This window comes from Eleutherodactylus coqui, chromosome 7 (assembly GCF_035609145.1).
Source record: "Eleutherodactylus coqui strain aEleCoq1 chromosome 7, aEleCoq1.hap1, whole genome shotgun sequence".
Classification (NCBI taxonomy): domain Eukaryota; kingdom Metazoa; phylum Chordata; class Amphibia; order Anura; family Eleutherodactylidae; genus Eleutherodactylus; species Eleutherodactylus coqui.
In genome coordinates, this window is record NC_089843.1 from 67,621,579 (window position 1) to 67,637,393 (window position 15,815).

At 47.4% G+C, this 15,815-nt stretch overlaps 2 protein-coding genes across 2 annotated transcripts in view; one reads left to right on the forward strand and one right to left on the reverse strand.

Annotated features, from left to right (window-relative positions):
* The window catches only part of LOC136572538 (uncharacterized), a 249,188-nt gene that overhangs the window by 199,191 nt on the left and 34,182 nt on the right, over positions 1-15,815 (forward strand). The gene's annotated exons all lie outside the window — the stretch shown is intronic.
* The window catches only part of NWD2 (NACHT and WD repeat domain containing 2), a 203,065-nt gene that overhangs the window by 10,690 nt on the left and 176,560 nt on the right, over positions 1-15,815 (reverse strand). The window contains exon 5 of the mRNA XM_066573203.1: positions 8,623-8,764. Within this exon, the coding sequence (XP_066429300.1) occupies positions 8,623-8,764 (142 nt within the window). The remainder of the gene's footprint in view (positions 1-8,622; positions 8,765-15,815) is intronic.

Consider the following 15,815-nt stretch of genomic DNA (forward strand, 5'->3'; position numbering starts at 1 on the left):
ACGACTTTTAGTGTTTTATGATAACTTTTTGTGGCACAGTTTGTTTACCCTTTCAGTTACTTTACAATAGCTTTTGTTGTGTTAAAATAAGAGAACAAAAGCTTTTGAATGGGCTAAGATAAAGATATCTTGTTGCAGAAAGTAAAGGCCCTTTTACACACAACGATTATCGCTAAAAATTCGCTCAAAAGCCAACTTTTGAGCGATAATCGTGGTGTGTAAATGTGTACCCATCGTGCACTTACTGTGCCCTTTTCGTCTATCGCTGACTTCAGGTGCGCATGAAATCTATCATCCCTGATAAGAGGGACTGCATGCTGAGTTCTCTGCATGCAGCACTGATAACATTCTTTAACAGCTGCTGTCCCACTGGAGAACACACCACTCGCTGTTCTCTAAATACATGCAAATGAAGTACTAAAGGGGTGATTAGCCAATTAGCACCTATGCAAAGTGATTGATCAAAACTGTCAGTTTGTGACAAATTTACACGTCTGTGTGTGTAAATGCAGCTTTACTACAGGCAAGTTAAACTCTGCTACATCTGTATGCTGATTATGCCCCAAAACAATAGATTAGCCTATATTCACCTTGCTCCGGCTCCCACGGCTCCAGTTTCGCAGCTCCGGTTTACTGTCCAATGGCTCATTCACATAGGCATATTCAGTTTCGGTCCACGAAATACGTAGCATTTTCACAGACTGAAACTGTATGCATTTCCCGTGTATTGCATTCTTTTTGTATGCATATTCATTACGTTTTTCATGCATGCAAAACAATGCAAGAAGGTCCCAATGATTTCACATGTAAATAGACATGTATCATGCATATTCAGGGCTTATTCAGATGAGCGTATGTGGAACTATGCTTTTTTTTTTACCTTTCAAACTCTGCGCTACTCCGTGCTGCTCCTTGCGAGTTTGGAAAAAAAAGCGGGAAGATAGGTCCTGCCCTATCTTTCTTGCACGTAGTATTAACCGGCGAGAATATCACTAGTGAAAACGAAACCGCTGAAATCAATGGTTTTGTTTCATCCTGTTATGAGGCAGCTGTCATTCAATAGCTGAGAGCTGCCTCTGATTGGTCCCTGCGCTCAGCCAATCAGAGGCAGCACTCACTCACTCATTCATGAATTCATGAATGGGTGAGTGAGAGCTGCCTCTGATTGGTGAGGGCTGTGACCAATCAGAAGCAGCCCATTCAGCAGGCGGGGATTTTAAATCTCCGCCTGCTGAATACTACACAGAGCAGTCCAGGAGAACTGCCGGCCAGACATGGCTGAACTCCGGCTGCAGGGAAAAGGTGAGTATCCTTTTTTTTTGCCGGCTCCATTGAATTTAATGGGCGAACATCGTTCTCCTATGCCACAGCTGTGGCAGAGGATAGCGGGCAGTGCAGGGCGGTTTCACTGAAAACGCTGCTAGGTGCAGCTTTTTCAGCGAATCGTCGGCCCTGGTCACGCGATTTGCGGATGCGCATCCATTATGCGATCCGAAAATCGCTGGAAAAAACACCCGTGTGATCGAGGCCTTAATCTGTGAACGGGACATGACAGGCTACTGCAGCCTATAAGAACAGACCCAGTGTGCAGAATGGAGAAGCAACGTGGGAGCAGCGGGGCGCTGGAAGAGGAGAGTATAGGCTAATTTATTGTTTTGGGTCATGGCTAGCATATTTAACAACAAAAGATTTAGCGGTGTATTCTGGGACTTTTATTTCCTCTATTGATTACCGACCAGCTGTCAATAGATGATTGGCAAGGCTTCGCCAATTAGGATCTGGACGAGTGGACCTGGTTGGTATTGTAGATGTATCTCCCATTGAATTCACTGGGAGCTGTGCCTGGAGTACCAACCTGGGCCGCTGCGCTATGGTCAGTGCTTTCTGTACTGACCACAGTGACAGCAGTCCCAGGAATCTGCTGTTTGGTGGGAATCCCTAGCGGCGGATCCCCACCGATCATTTATTTGACAACCAAAAATAAAAAAGTTCCAGAATACCCCTTTGGCCTTAGTCAGACGGGCGTTTTTTCGCGCGATTTGCGCATGCGCATGCGTCCGGCGATTTTTTAAAACCATTGCTTTGCAATGGTATCGGACACATGAGCGCTTTTTATGCGCTTGTCCGATAAATTATAGAACAGAAATCGCAGATCGCACCTATCTGCGATCTGCGATTCCTGTTCTCTTCTCTATATGCGCTCAATGGGGCCGGCGGCAGCAGCGCCGACCCCATTGAGAACATATAGAAGACAAATCCTTCTTCTCTGCCACAGCTGTAACAGCTGTGGCAGAGAAGAACGTTGTTTGCCCATTGAATTCAATGGAGCCGGCAATACAGCCGGCTCCATTGAAAGCAATGGGCTGCCGGCGTGCGCGGGATGAATTGTCGGGAAGGGCTTAAATATATAAGCCCTTCCCTGCAATTCATCCAGAAAAGTGTTAAAATAAAAAATATATATATACTCACCTGCTCCCGGCAGCCGGAGTTCCGCGCGGCCGGCCTGCAGTGGGTGTGAAGGGGGTGTGAGTCAGACCTGCCCCCTGATTGGCTCAGCGCTGAGCCAATCAGAGGCAAGTCTGACTCACACCCCCTTCACACCCACTGCAGGCCGGCCGCGGCTGAACTCCGGCTGCCGGGAGCAGGTGAGTATATATGTCAGAACCGGTAACTCTCGGGGCCGCCGTGCCCGCACCACCGGTCCGGCCACCCGGGGTACAGGAGCGCGGCGCAGAGGTACCCCGGTTCTTGTGATCTCCCCGGGCCGCTGTAAGACTGGTCGCCGCCGGGTTGCTAGGGAGGCAGCTGGTGCTTCTAGTCACTTGACTACCAGGCTGGCTTCCCTAGTAACTGTCTGTGCAGCTAGACTGGGGGCGTGCCCCCAGCACCGCCCTGATTAGCCCTGCTGCTGTCAGGCTCCCCGCCCCAATCAGCTTCTGGGGCGGGAGCGCTGACAGCATTTAAATAGGTGTGTTTTCCTCTCAGGCCTTGCCAGTGTTAGTTTGGTCTTCCAGCTGCACCCGCGTATTCTTTGACTCCTGTTTGTGACCCCGGCTTTCCTGACCTCTGCTTTTGGACCTTGACTACGTTTTTGCCTGACCCCCCTGTACTGCGCACCCTCCTGTTGCCGACCCGGATTGTCTGACCATTCTACCGTTGTTTGTCTTCAGTGTCTGTTTGTCTTCCCGTGTCCCGCTTCCCTAGTGAGGGTAGGGACCGCCGCCCAGTTGTCGCCCTGGGGGTTAGCCCAGGGGGGCAAGTAGGCAGGGACAGGGGTTGCGGGATATCTCAGGGACCCCCATATCCCGGACACTGTCCTGACAGTAACACTGGCCGAACGAAGGTCAGACCCTTGCATCCGCCCGGCAACTCTGAACCCCTCGATGGAGGCCATGGCAGCTGTAGCGAACCAGGTCCAGTTCCTTACGAACCTTGCCCAGGACCTAACAGCCCGCTTGCAGCGACAGGAACAAGCGGCAGCTGCAGGTCCCATGCAACCCGCTTCCGCTCCAGGAACAATGACAGAACCTCGAGCCACGCTTCCGGATTGTTTCTCCGGAGAGAGAGGTCAGTTTTTCGCATTTAGAGAGAGCTGCAAGCTCTACTTTGATCTCCGCCCCCACTCCTCTGGTACTGAATACCAGAAAGTGGGAATTGTAATTACCCGCCTGAGGGGAGAGCCCCAAAATTGGGCTTTCTCATTACCTGCTGGCTCTCCCGCCCGACTATCCCCTGACGCCTTTTTTTCCGCCTTGGGTCAAATTTATGACGAACCCGACCGTGCCGGCTACGCAGTCTCCAAGCTTCTGGCCCTGCGCCAGGGTTGCAAGATGGCGGAGGACTACTGTTCCCAATTCCGCCAGCACTGTACAGAATCCGGGTGGAATGATGCCGCCCTAAAAGACCTATTTTTGACCGGTCTGTCTGAGGGTCTGAAGGACCTACTCGTGGCCCACCCGGAGCCAAGAACCCTGGAGCAAGCCATGTCGCTGGCTATTCGGGCTGACCGACGTTTGAGGGCCAGACACGCCGCTCGGACCACTCCACTCCCCACGCCCACTTCTTCTACTGACCCGACTTTTCCACCTCCCACCACCGAGGCCATGGAGCTGGGAGCCCTGAACCCTAAGCAACGACGGGAAAATCGCCTGAAGAAGAACCTCTGCTTCTACTGTGGGGAGCCGGGTCACCGCATTGCAACCTGCGCCAAGAAGCCATGGCAGGGAAAACGTCCGCTCCTAGGCAGTTGTCCGGAGGACTGTCTAGGAGCCAAGGTACTCCCTGTGTTATCCAAAATGTTATTGCCTTGCACCCTAGAATTTCATGCTTTCCACCGTACTGGGCAAGCCTTTGTTGATTCTGGGGCTGCGGCGAATTTCGTTAACTTTAATTTCGTTGCTCAACTGTCCGGGGTTTTTTTTACGTTTAGAGACCCCGATTCTGGTTTCAGGAGTGGACTCCACCCCATTGCAAGCAGGGGTGGTTAATCTGGTTACCCCTGAAGTAAGGTTTACTATAGGAGCCTTACACGTGGAAACCTGCACCTTTCTAGTGATGAGAGATTTGTCTGTGGACGTCGTCCTAGGCCTCCCCTGGCTCCGGGAGCACAACCCGGTAGTAAATTGGGACACGTTGGAACTGGTAAAGTGGGGTCCCCGCTGTGCCAACCACCTTTGTGCGGTGAAGATGGGAATCTCCACCTGCGAGGGGACCCCCCTACCAGAATACCTCTCCGAGTTTTCTGACGTGTTCTCCAAACAATTATCTGAAGCTCTGCCCCCTCATAGGGAATGGGACTGTAAAATAGACTTGATTCCTGGGGCCAAACTTCCTAAGGGCCGCATTTATAACGTTACGGTTCCTGAGAGAGAATCCATGAGGGACTATATCCAGGACAGCCTGGCCAAGGGGCACATCCGGCCCTCAGAATCCCCGGTGGGTGCCGGGTTTTTCTTCGTTGAGAAGAAGGATGGGGGTCTTCGGCCCTGTATTGACTATAGAGAGCTAAACAAAATCACAGTCCGAAACCAGTATGCTCTTCCACTCATTCCTGACCTCCTCAACCAGGTCGCTGGTGCCCGATGGTTTTCCAAACTTGATCTCAGGGGAGCATACAACCTCATCCGCATTCGGGAGGGGGATGAGTGGAAAACCGCCTTCAATACGCCCCTCGGGCATTTTGAATACCTAGTTATGCCTTTTGGATTGTGTAACGCCCCCGCCATTTTTCAGGGGTACATGAACTCAGTGTTTCAGGATATCATGGGGGTGTTCGTGGTTGTATATCTAGACGACATTTTGATTTTTTCCTCCGACTTGCCGAGTCACCATACTCACGTTCAGACTGTACTAGCTCGACTCAGACATAACAAGCTGTTTGCTAAACTCGAGAAATGTGTCTTCGGGGTACAAAAGATATCATTTTTGGGGTATATCATCACGCCATGCGACTTCCAGATGGATCCTGAAAAGGTGAAAGCCATCACGGAGTGGGCCCAGCCAGGGTCGTTGAAAGCCCTTCAACGCTTCCTCGGCTTCGCCAACTACTATCGCAAATTCATCAAAGACTTCTCCGTGGTGGCCAAACCTCTAACGGACCTCACCAGAAAGGGGGCAGATGTGAGGACCTGGTCTTCTGAGGCTCTGAGGGCCTTCGATACCCTAAAGGCGGCGTTCTCTTCTGCACCTGTCCTAGTACAACCGGATCTGTCCAGCCCTTTTTTGGTGGAGGTAGATGCCTCTGAGTTTGGTGTGGGAGCGGTACTGTCCCAAGGTCCCTCCACTCTCACCAACCTTAGACCGTGTGCCTATTTTTCTAGGAAGTTTTCTTCCACCGAACGGAACTATGATATAGGCAACCGGGAATTGCTGGCGATTAAGTGGGCTTTCGAAGAGTGGAGGCATTTTTTGGAAGGAGCCCATCACCAGATCACGGTACTCACAGACCATAAAAACCTCACCTATCTAGATTCCGCTAAGAGGTTAAATGCTCGGCAAGCCCGCTGGGCCTTGTTCTTCTCTCGGTTCAATTTTGTTGTTACCTATAGACCCGGTTCTAAGAATGTCAAGGCTGATGCCCTGTCTAGGAGCTTTGGTTCTCCGGAACCTGCCGAGCCGGAGCCTGAGAGCATTCTCTCCCCTGGGGTGGTCCTCGCTGCTGTCTCCTCCGACCTTTCACCTCTCATTCACGCCGCTCAACAATCTGCTCCTGAAGCCCTTCCGGAAGGCAAATTATTTGTCCCGTTGTCACTGAGATTGAAAGTGTTAGAGGAGACACATGCTTCAGTCCTAGCTGGACACCCCGGCATCAGGGGTACGCTGGAGTTAGTGTCCAGACTCTATTGGTGGCCGCACATGGCCAAGGAGGTACGGGGATTTGTGTCCGCGTGCCCGGTTTGCGCAAGGGGGAAGAATCTCAGGAGACGTCCTGAGGGTCCTCTTCTTCCCTTGCCCATTCCGTCCAGGCCATGGTCCCATTTGTCCATGGATTTTATTACTGATCTGCCATCCTCGCTGGGGAATACGGTCATCTGGGTAATAGTAGACCGTTTCTCTAAAATGTCACATTTTGTTCCGCTGTGCAAGTTGCCTAACGCCAAACTTCTGTCGGAAATGTTCATCAAGGAGATTGTTCGGTTACATGGGATCCCCGAGGACATTGTGTCAGATAGAGGGGTTCAGTTCGTCGCTCGCTTCTGGCGAGCCTTCTGTAAAAATCTAAACGTAAATTTGTCCTTCTCCTCCGCTTTCCATCCCGAGAGTAACGGACAAACGGAACGAATGAACCAAGAACTTATCCAGTATCTGCGACTGTTTGTCTCTGATAACCAGTATCAGTGGGTCAACTACTTACCTCTCGCCGAATTTGCTATCAACAACCATGTTAACTCGTCGACCCAATTGTCACCTTTTTTTTGTAACTATGGGTTTCATCCCCGGTTCTCGCTTTCCACTCCTGTGGTCTCGAACAATCCGGCCGCCGACATATCCTCTGAGGAACTGTGCACAGTTTGGGCCCAGGTTCGTAAGAACCTTCAGGGTTCCCAAGAGAAACTGCGTAAATACGCTAATAAAAGATGTACCATCTCTGCACCTTTTGTAGTCGGGGAGCAAGTTTTGTTGTCATCCAAGAATCTGAGACTCAAGGTTCCCTCCCTGAAACTTGCTCCTCGGTTCATTGGCCCATTTACTGTTTCTCAGGTTATCAACCCGGTGTCATATAAGTTGGCACTTCCTGACCCCTGGAAGGTCCACAAGGTTTTTCACAAAAGCTTACTTAAGAAGTATGTGACTCCAGTTCTACCCACCCAGAACCCGCCTCCTCCTTCTCTGGTACAGGGGGAACTGGAGTATGAAGTAGAAAGGCTGGTGGATGCCCGACGGGTTAGAGGTGTGCTGCAGTACCTGGTCCACTGGAGAGGATTTGGCCCTGAGGATAGGACGTGGGTCCCTGCCAGGGACGTTCATGCGCCACGCCTAGTCCAGGCATTCCACAGGGCTTTCCCGCTTAAGCCCGCACCTGGCCATGGGGGTCCGGTGTCCCCCCGTAGAAGGGGGGGTACTGTCAGAACCGGTAACTCTCGGGGCCGCCGTGCCCGCACCACCGGTCCGGCCACCCGGGGTACAGGAGCGCGGCGCAGAGGTACCCCGGTTCTTGTGATCTTCCCGGGCCGCTGTAAGACTGGTCGCCGCCGGGTTGCTAGGGAGGCAGCTGGTGCTTCTAGTCACTTGACTACCAGGCTGGCTTCCCTAGTAACTGTCTGTGCAGCTAGACTGGGGGCGTGCCCCCAGCACCGCCCTGATTAGCCCTGCTGCTGTCAGGCTCCCCGCCCCAATCAGCTTCTGGGGCGGGAGCGCTGACAGCATTTAAATAGGTGTGTTTTCCTCTCAGGCCTTGCCAGTGTTAGTTTGGTCTTCCAGCTGCACCCGCGTATTCTTTGACTCCTGTTTGTGACCCCGGCTTTCCTGACCTCTGCTTTTGGACCTTGACTACGTTTTTGCCTGACCCCCCTGTACTGCGCACCCTCCTGTTGCCGACCCGGATTGTCTGACCATTCTACCGTTGTTTGTCTTCAGTGTCTGTTTGTCTTCCCGTGTCCCGCTTCCCTAGTGAGGGTAGGGACCGCCGCCCAGTTGTCGCCCTGGGGGTTAGCCCAGGGGGGCAAGTAGGCAGGGACAGGGGTTGCGGGATATCTCAGGGACCCCCATATCCCGGACACTGTCCTGACAATATATATATATATTTTATTTTAACACTTTCCTGGATGAATTGCAGGGAAGGGCTTATATATTTAAGCCCTTCCCGACAATTCATCCCACACTCGCCCGCAGCGCATTGCTTTCAATGGAGCCGGCTGTATTGCCGGCTCCATTGAATGCAATGCGCTGGACAGCTCCAGCCCGTTTCTAATGAAATGCGGCTAGGAGCAGATTTTCGGGCGATTTTCGGGCACCGGTCACGCGATTTGCGGATGCGCATCCGTCATGCGATCCGCAAATCGCGCGAAAAAAACGCCCGTCTGACTAAGGCCTCTAACTCAGACAACCCTTTCAAATGTGCAACACATTCCCCTTTAAGGGGTACTGTTTTAAAAAGTCCCCATAGGAGAAATATATAGATACCGGATGATAAGTATCTTTTTGCTTGGCTGGATTTCATCTTTCCCTTCTCATGAAGCAACTTGACCGCTGTGTTGAAAATGTTTTTGATCTCTTCTACTATTGTATGCCACTTCTCATTGGCAGAATTCGTGGAAGTATCTACCTATAGAAATTAAAAGGGAAAAAACATAAAAACCTGTTTCAAGGATGTTAGTGCCTGGAGATATTGTTGCAGATTAGTTAATACATTGATGTAGCAAAAATATCTATTCACATTCAGGGCTTAGTCACACTGGCGCATCGGCACCCGTATACGGACGCCGATGCGCCCGTATGACTGTGCCCTTACTGCAGGAAGAAGACGGCCGTACTTCAAGACGGACGACTCCCTTCAGCACTGAAGAAAGAACACATGACCGGCAATGAAGCCGGTCACATGTTCTTTCTTCCGGCGCTGCAGAGAGACGTCCGTCCTCAAGTGCGGCCGTCTTCTACCTGCAGTAACACGGGCGCCGATGTGTTCATATGATCGTATTTATGCAGTGCTTTACGTGTTTTTTCATGCATGTAATATGCAGTGAAAAGAGCCCATTGATTTCAATGGGTTCGTTTACAGAGAGCTCTGTGAAAAAAACGCAGCATGGCTTATCTTGGTGCGTATTATGCACCATAACAGCCCATTGAAATCAGTGGACAAGTGGAAATATGCAAGAAACCTGCATTACGTGCGCAAATATGCTGTATATTTACGCATGTAATAAAACCTGCTGATAGACAGAAACACACAGGGTATCAGTGTATTTCAGCCCATGAATATGCTGCATACTCACCGGCCAAAATACATATACTGCCGCATGAATGCACAGTAAGACTGGTTTCACACTATGTTTTGTGACTCTTACGCTGGTCCTGTCCTAGTTTCTGTCTTTTATGCAAAAAACTGCATAGGGATGGTAAACAGGATGGAACCTGGACAGAGACATAGTGGTCAATATGTAGGATGGAGACCTCTTTGGTTTCAATATCACATAGTTTCCACCACCGTCAGTCTTTTACACTAGATTGAAAATCTCTCAGGATGCTTTCAGACGACCTTTTTTAATAAGCTGCTATGGGTACCTGAGGAATAACACTATTTCTGACCATTTCTGCACATGCTTACCCTGTATTTTTTCACCATTATCCCCTCTGCAGAATGTAAATTTGATTCTCAGTTCTCTCAATATTAGTCGGATGAGCCAAACGGCTGCTATGCTGTGTTCTATATACTGTGGCACAGAACTACAGATCCTGCTCTCTGGTTATAGCACAGAGATGAATATCATCATCATGTAGGAGTGTGCAGCATTACTGAGCAGTGAACATGTGAATAAAAGCAGCAGATAACTCACAATTAGCTTCAGCAACAGGACCCCCCCTCCTCTCTGTTCTCTATGCAGTTCAGGGAGCACCATTACTCATTTATCTCTCCCACACTTAGTCTAAAGTCCTAGCTTATCCTGCCGATCATTTGATAGCAGGCAGTAGACATCCAGCTAGGAGAAAGGAGACCTCTAGTGGCCAACAGTTAAGAGGGATTTTTAAGCACAAAAACATAATTTTAGGTAAATCAAAGTTTTGCTCATTAGCACACTGGCTATCATATAAGCACAAGTTGTTTGAAAAGTTAGTGACTATTTAAGTTACTTGTAACCAGAATACACAAGTCCTTCTCTTGACCTTATAGGTCTAATAGTTAATTGGTTAATCAGCACATCATAAATAGAACGTAATGGGAATTGACTGGTCTCAAAATCAGCTTCAAATAAAGCTGGTGGATCTTTGGGATCAGAGCTTGGGCTCTTCTGAGGATCCTCTGATACTCCAACCCAGGCTTTAACACAAATAAAAGACTATTTAAAGGGACTATCCCAAGACTTTTATCCATGGGATAGGTGATAAAAGTCTGATTGGGGGGAGTTCTCACCACTAAGACACACACCAATCCTGAGAATAGGGGTCTCATGCCCACCTCTCCTCACTGTGGGCCCACTGTGCCACCTGCAGTGAGGAGGAGCTTGCACGGAGTGACAGTTGAACATGCGTGGTGCCGCGCCATTCATGTTCAACGGGATATAGCTGAGCACTCGTACTTGGTTATTTCCATCAGTTCCTTTGAAGATAAATGGAGGGGTACAACACATGCTTGGTTGTCTCCCCATTCAATTTCCACATCACTGCAGGGGTGTGCAGTGAGCCCAAAGTGAGGAGAAGTGGAGGACATGGGACCCCTTTGGATCAGTGATAGCCATTAGCATTGACAGCACGCTAATCAGACTTTTATCACCTATCCTATAGATAGGTGATAGAAGTTAAACTTCGGATAACGACTTTAAGTTGTGTAGTTTCCCCATTACTCATATTTACTTATAATGTGATACAACTTTGCACTTACAAATATTATTAATTAATTATATTAAATAGGCTGTGCAGGAATAGAAAGAAGGGATTGGGTTTCCCCCCCCCCCCCCCCCCCCGGAAACACCACTTTTGTCCATGCATCTGTTCTTACCCTATGCACTTCAGTGGGGATAAGCTCCAATACCAGACACCACATAAAGCAAGAGTGATGCTGCTTCTGGAAAGAGCAGACAAGCAGATGTTCAAGGTCATGGCTCACCGCCCATGTTGGAAGATCGAGATTGGGGTGACGTCACCACATTAGTTAATTTCAGCACTGGACGCTGAACAGGACACTTCTCTGTCAGTATATCAAATGACTAGTCAGCTGGGAGGAATGTTTCCCAGCGGGTCAATCAGCATTAGTCTGTGCACATTTATTTTGGCTCCTCCTTACAGAGAACACTGGTTATACTCTCAGTCTGAAGCTTTTTCCTGGTTAAATCAGCGGCTTATGCTCTACTCCTTTGTTTCTGCTCAGTTATGTCCTGTCTAGCTTTCTCAGTTAATCTGGGGGGTTGTTACATCTAGCTCCCTGTTGCTACATTCCCTGTGACCAACTACGGAGAGTCAGGATTGTACTCAGGGTGCCTATGTGGGGTCGCCCTCATCAGGCAAGGTTGAGTCTTCTCGTATTAGTAGTTTAAGGTCAGATTTCTTTTTTGCCCACTTTGTGGTTTCCTTATATTCTATTTTGTGTTATCTGCATTTGTACCTTGAATGTATATTCTTCCTTCAGGGACATTACATTTATGTTCCATTTAGACATATTATTTGCTTCTGGCTTAGACATAACACTCAGCTTTACTTAAGTAGTCTGAAAATGTTTCCGTACTTTGTGGCATGTACAAGTTAATAGGATACCTTCATTGCTCATATTTCCTGGTTTTTAATGTACCTACAGAGTTTGTTATATCTAACAAAGCTACGTATATGATTGGAATGATGACTCATAATGTAATATCAGTGGTTTTACATAGGATTGTGGGTAAACCTACTGTATTATTCTAGATAAGAGTATTATCCCAGTGCTCAACTCATGCAGCTTTAAGAAGTGACATGGAAATTAAACTCTGTCATATCTAGATCTTATTTCATTCTATTTCCCTTTTTCCGTTTTGACTTTTGCCCGATCCACTTTGACAATCACTATGTATATGACCAGTACAATTACAGCATATTTGCGTTTAATGCTAGTAATTTTCACTCAACATTAGAGAACTTCTGTTATTCGGCTCAATAAGATGTTCATCCAAGTAACAGAATCAGAGCATTCAGATAAATCCTTGTCTTTAAATGTGGCAGACAATCTAAAAGAATTAAATCGTGTTAAAACAACGTGTTCACAAATGGAAATGACATAATACTATCCTGAAATCACCGTTAATTCAAAAAGGTTTTAAGGTATTACGAATTAAAATGGAAGAAAAGCTGATGGGTAGGATGAACAGAATCTACATATAGGTTGCATGTAACTTACATGTAGCTGCTGTTGTCGGGACCAATGGTCAGTGGTTATGGACTCATTTAAAGAGGCCTTCCTATATGTATGTTTCCAGGGGCTTCCCTGCCATCAGGCAACCAGAACTTGCTGCCTCAGGCAGAAGTCTGCAGGACCCCAGGGGGGCGGAGGCCTACCATCTGGCCCGTAATTACTCTTTACTGGCCATATTAATGGCCGGTAAAAAATAATTGCCAGCTACAAACCTTCTTGGCAGCAACCCTACAAACAGTTAAGTCACTTAGCCTAATCTAGCTCCATTTTTGGGATGGGCAGGAGATACGGCAACACGCTGGGCTTCACTCCCATTGACGCTAGTGGGTCGCATACATTTAAATAAAATGAAGCCACTGCCCAAATTCTTGTACATATTCCAGAATGCCCCTGTCATAATCCCTAAAAGATTCTTCATAACACTATGCAACATACTCCTTCGTATACTGTGGCGAGGCTCCACTCCGAGAATTAAACTGGAGATCCTCTGCTTATCCACGGAAGAGGGGGGGCTGGCTCTCCCCCACTGTCACTGTTATTACTTAGATAGCCAGTTGGTGTGCACGGGGTGGTGGCTGTCATCCACTGATTATAGCTCAGTGATAGGACTTGAGCACAGAATAATAGGTCCTGAACAAGGCTTGAGGGGCTTACTGCTAAGGGGACCGACCTCGGATGTAAGTACTCTACCTACACCTACGTGGGTGACTCTCAAGGTCTGGAATATCGCCCTCTATCTGATACCCGGTGAAGCAACCAAATGGTCACCTCACACTTCCCTATGGAACAATCCCAATCTTTCACATTTGCCATGCATACCAGATGCCGTCTTTTGGAGACATCATGGAAATATTATTCTCTCGGATATAGTGGAAGGGGGCAATTTCTGCTCCTTCTTACGTTTTGACTTCTCCAGTAGTTCCCTCTTTAGATACTTCCAACTCTGACACACCCTTAGAGCCCAATTTGGGGGCCTGAACATCCCCCTTGCCTTGACCAGGCTGGAAGACCTGGCACAGATGGCTAACCTCCTGAAACCTCCCTCTTTCTTTTTTTATAGGCAGTTGACATGTAGCCTTACTTTACTGAAGGATAGGACTCTTGCAAAATGGGGCTCATATATCCTGGACCTGGACTCGGACGACTGGAGTGGCCTCTTAGCCACCTCTGCCCCCACCCCCCCTGATTAGTACTAGGGACAGAGTAGTACAAGTTAAGTTCCTTCATAGAATATATTACACCCCTACGTGGCTGCATGCTATGGGCCTATCCCCTGAGGTGGTTTGTCCAAGATGCCTGACAGATGTGGGCACAATCATGCATATTTTTTTGGAGTCTCATGTCTTACAGATTTACTGGCGAGATATTCTTGAGTTTATGGAAACAAGTTTGGGAACCCCGCATATTTTACACTCTAAGGTTTGCCTCTTTGGCCTTGTGAAGGACATCTGGTTGATGCAGCGACACGCATTCTATACAAATTACTGCTTTTCTACGCTAAAAAAGTAATATTACTCAACTGAAAGCACCCCAAAAATCCCACTAAGACTGCCAGGCTGGTTGAAATAATTAGTGTTACCCCCTTATATAAGCTGACATACATGGCTCAAGGTTGCCCTGTCAAATTTATTAAGATATGGGACCGGTGGATTGAATGCCCTACCACTGCATCAAACATGTCTGACTAATTCTTCTAGGGAAATTTAAAGTTTTTCCTCTTGATTTTTGATACTTGCATAAAGACTGAATGCCCGCTGTACTAGCGATCGTGCTGTGGGTAAAGTTAAAGTAAGAGGTTTAATATGTTTGTACTTTATACCTTTTTGCATTATATTTTAATAAAAAAAAATAAAAAGAGAGCATTATAAATTTTAAAGGTTTGATGGAAGTATGATGGTCTAATACTGCGAAATATTACTGATGAACCTTCCCTTATGTTCTTTTTGTAGTGTGACGAATAAAATGCCCCATAAACGCCACTGCTGCTGTAATCACTCTGTGGCCCCTGACCTCTCTATCCGATTGGAGCTGCAGGCTGAGTGAGTTTACTGTATGTGGGGTTGCTGCCTGGGCAGAGGTCCACCATGGGGGGGGGGGGGCTATTACTACTGGGGCCACTATGGGGGACACCATTACTACTGGGGCCACTATGGGGGCCACTATTGCTACTGAGGCCACTATGAGGGCCACTATGGCAGTCACCAAAACTACTGGGACCACTTCCTGGGGTGAGTATTCCTACTGGGGCCACTATGGGGGTCACTTATTACCCGGATCACTTTAAGGGGGTCATTATTACTACTGCAGCCACTATGGCATTCACTATTGCTACTAACAAGGTCACTATTAGTACTGTAGCTACCATAACTACTGGGCCATTAATGGGGTCACTATTACTACTGGGGCTAAAACTGCTGATAACCACTGTATACAAGTCATGTAAATGTCATAAATAGTGGCTTCCACATGTACACACACAGCAACTTATTCTGAAAAGTCATCTGAAAGTGTAGGTATGCTTTAAGAGCTTTGCTCATGCTATAGCTAACACAGTATCACACATTAACCTTTAAAATTCTTTATTTACTTACAATAAACTTAATATCTTTAAAGCTAGCCTAATACCGTTTAAAGTTGGAATTAAAAATGAATTTGTTGAAAATACTTAGGTTAAATTTTGCATACAACGCAAATCTCAGTGCTGAAACTTATAAGCAAAACAAACTTTTTCTTTGTGTACTGCTATGATCTAACACTCATTAAAAGAAAGGAGAACAGTAAACAGTAAAATCCACTCTTTTTTCCCCTGCATATTCACACCACTTAATTATAATGTATCAACATTACACAAAAAAAGCATGATCCACTGGGAACTCATTAAAATGCAGGCTACTTATTAAACACACAGACCCCCTGCAAGGTTATGTAACAGACATTTTAGTTAAATATTAGCACCGCTGAATAAGAATTGAAAAATAATCTAGAAATGAAAAACAAGGTCAAAAAGGAGAGAAAAAACAAAACAAAACATTAATGACCAAAGTCACAGCCACCTTTATTAGGTGACATGATGTGCACATCTGCATTGTGATATATGGTAGTCATTGTTTTAGGGCATTGCGGCTCCAGTCACCGCCCTTAGGAAGCTTTTAAATATGCATCTATGTTGCCCCAAGGAAAAAAACTGTTGTGAAGCTGCTGACATATTTTTAATATCATATATGGACTTTAACCTGTGCTCTGACTGAATATATTTATAAGAACTACAATATTAGTTCCA